Source organism: Cimex lectularius, unplaced genomic scaffold, assembly GCF_000648675.2.
Source record: "Cimex lectularius strain Harlan isolate CLEC.00 unplaced genomic scaffold, Clec_2.1 scaffold39, whole genome shotgun sequence".
Classification (NCBI taxonomy): domain Eukaryota; kingdom Metazoa; phylum Arthropoda; class Insecta; order Hemiptera; family Cimicidae; genus Cimex; species Cimex lectularius.
The window spans coordinates 396731-399337 of NW_019392653.1; the positions used below are offsets into that span (position 1 = coordinate 396731).

The 2607-nt window shown below is 34.0% G+C and overlaps 1 protein-coding gene across 2 annotated transcripts; it reads left to right on the top strand.

Annotated features, from left to right (window-relative positions):
- The first annotated feature begins 954 nt into the window (after nucleotides 1–954).
- Nucleotides 955–1952, top strand: LOC106671140. 2 transcript variants are annotated; one of them, XM_014401992.2, is made up of 2 exons: nucleotides 955–1112; nucleotides 1466–1952. In XM_014401992.2, exons 1-2 carry the CDS (start codon nucleotides 1073–1075, stop codon nucleotides 1816–1818), a joined length of 393 nt encoding a protein of 130 aa, XP_014257478.1. In that variant the 5' UTR covers nucleotides 955–1072; the 3' UTR covers nucleotides 1819–1952. The 2 variants fall into 2 exon arrangements, with proteins under 2 accessions (XP_014257478.1, XP_014257479.1); XM_014401993.2 differs by lacking the exon at nucleotides 955–1112 and adding an exon at nucleotides 1159–1383.
- The last annotated feature ends 655 nt before the right edge of the window (nucleotides 1953–2607 follow it).

Below are 2607 nucleotides of genomic sequence, written 5' to 3' on the forward strand. Positions count from 1 at the left end.
GTTGCCAAACCCAATTTTAACCTAATAAAAAAGCACAAAAAAAGAAAAATTCAAATTAAAAATCAAATAAAACACATAAGAAAGAGACAATAAACAGTGAACAACCAAAGTGGAAAAATTGTACAAAATATCCACTAAACACAGAAAAAAGAATAAAAGAACAATACAGAAGTTATAATGCCCAACTTAAACCTAACAAAAAAGCACAAGAAAAGAAAAATTCAACTTAAAAATCAAACAAACATAAAATAAAAAACAATAGTGTACAACCAAAGCAGAAAAATTAGGTTGAATTTTTCTTCTTATTTTTACCAAAAACTTGTAATGACAAATATTCCTGAATGAAAAGGAAGATTAAAAAAAAGCATATGGAGTTAAAAGGAAGCCCTGATAGAAGTCAGTGACAGCAATGATTTGAGGCATGGGTACCAGGGCATTTGAGTCAGAGGCAATGTGAAAATGGAGGACATGGCCAAAAAAGGATACTATGAATTCTCTAGCATCTTCCCATAAAAAAAAGGATACATCCAAAAATGAATCCAAAACCTGGTGGAACAATGCATGAGGCATGCACGAAGTGAAAGGAATTATTGGAGGGTAAGAAGGCACATGCATTGGATAGGAGTGTAGGCAGAAAAAACCGCAGGAAGAAAAGGAGTCCACAAAGCACATTTTATGTTTTTGGGAGAGTCTATGTTCTTGCAACTAGGAGAGGAAAAGCTACTAGGACCTGCTGGCAAGGCTATGTAGGTTGACTAACGATCTGAAGCTGGCCAGTGAGCTACAAAAATTTACTCAATTTACACTATTCAGATTTTGGTGTTATTGTACCTGTTAAATTGTTTATACTTTCTGTTTGTGTTTACAAGACCGTCTTGGAATGATAAAAAAAAAAAAAAAAAACGAATGAAAAGGTAGATTATTCTACATCCAACCTTTAAATTAATCAAGGGTCTTAAAAAACATCGATTATTTATTTTTTAATAACTGAGAGAAAATGGTGGGTTTTTATTTTGTTTTCGTGTCAGAGGATTGAAATGAGTCTTTATAATCCTGTCTTGTAAATATTTTTATGGGAACTGTAAACATGGAAGAGAATGAAGCAAAATTAGGTATGTTTTCGATAGAATTACAATGAAATTTTAAAAACAAATAAGAATAGTAAAACTGTAGCGTTGTTAAATAACTTTAAAAGCAATGCAAGATGAGGGTGATGAAAGATCATATAAAAATCAACAGGAAGTACCAGTTAAAGTTGTTACTAATCTCTAAGGATGACCCCCTTGAAAGCATAGCGACAACTTTAATTTACACAGTCAATTGAATCTTCATCACAATTATCATCTTTGTTGGGTTGATCATTATTCTTCATAATTGTGTGATGTACAATTTAAAAAATTTTTTTTTTTGGATTGTCCAGTTTCTAAGTAGGTTTTGACTTTATTTTTTTATATTTACGTTAAAGGGACGAACATGGCACCTAGAAAACAGGATGCTGCCACCAATACCTCCAAGAAACGTAAGTTTTTCAGGCCCAAAGATCCGGACCCTGCTTTGGGACAGAACGCCACCCCGGTCGAAAAGAAAACCATGGCAATGCCTGAGGACGATACCGAAGTGAAATTCCTCGTTCCCAAGACACCGCTACCTATCAGCCCTGTTGCCAAGCCACAAACCGCAGGACTGGAAAAGAGGCAGGTGAAAAAAGCGGATGCCAAGTCGTCAAGCAGGAAGCGTACGACCAGAGAAATCACAAAAAGGGAGGTTGACACGGTTCTCCATTATTTCGCTCTTAATCCGATATTCGATAAACTATAATTATACATTGTTTATTTACTGTTTATTTTTCATTTTTTGAGAAATCTTTAACAATGACTGACTGATATATCAAAAAATGGTCAAGTTGCAGTGTATATTTAGACTTTTTAATAAAAACGAGGGATCCCACAGAATCGAGAAAAATAGTCAATACCTCCCAGCAAGCAGGTATAAAGGGAAATCTCGTCTTTTCACTGGCATATTTTGTACATTAAAAAACCATGGGATGCGGTGACCATAGAACCTTTTTGCGACTAAATCTTGGTAAGGTATATCTGGCAATTACAACACCAAAAGAAATAGGTAAAGAAACATTTGAAGAACAAAAAAATATATATATACTTAGTCATGGCAGCTATGGATTAGATGCATACTATACAGACATACTCGGATTAGATTGGATTGGACAAAGATCTGAGAATCTAGGCAAAAATAGTATATATAGCAGGCAGGTATCAAGAAAATCCTGCTACTTTGTTGGTCAATTTTTTTAAAAATGGATCTTGCTGAGATAGATAACTGACCGGCACTTGCAAAAAGAGCAGACTCACAGGAACGTGATCTAAATTTTCATTAGCCTAATGGAAAATGGTAAAATGCCTAAATTATCTAGACTATTCACACTACGGTCAATCCACTCTAGGGCTAGGTGGTCAAAGCCACTGGCTACAGTGGACACTTCTTTTTTTCTCTCTAAAACATCAAAAACCTAATGGTTAAGATAAAGGGTTCAATAAAATAAATAAATAATCGATTAATTATTTATAAAAATTAAAAATTATTTTACAA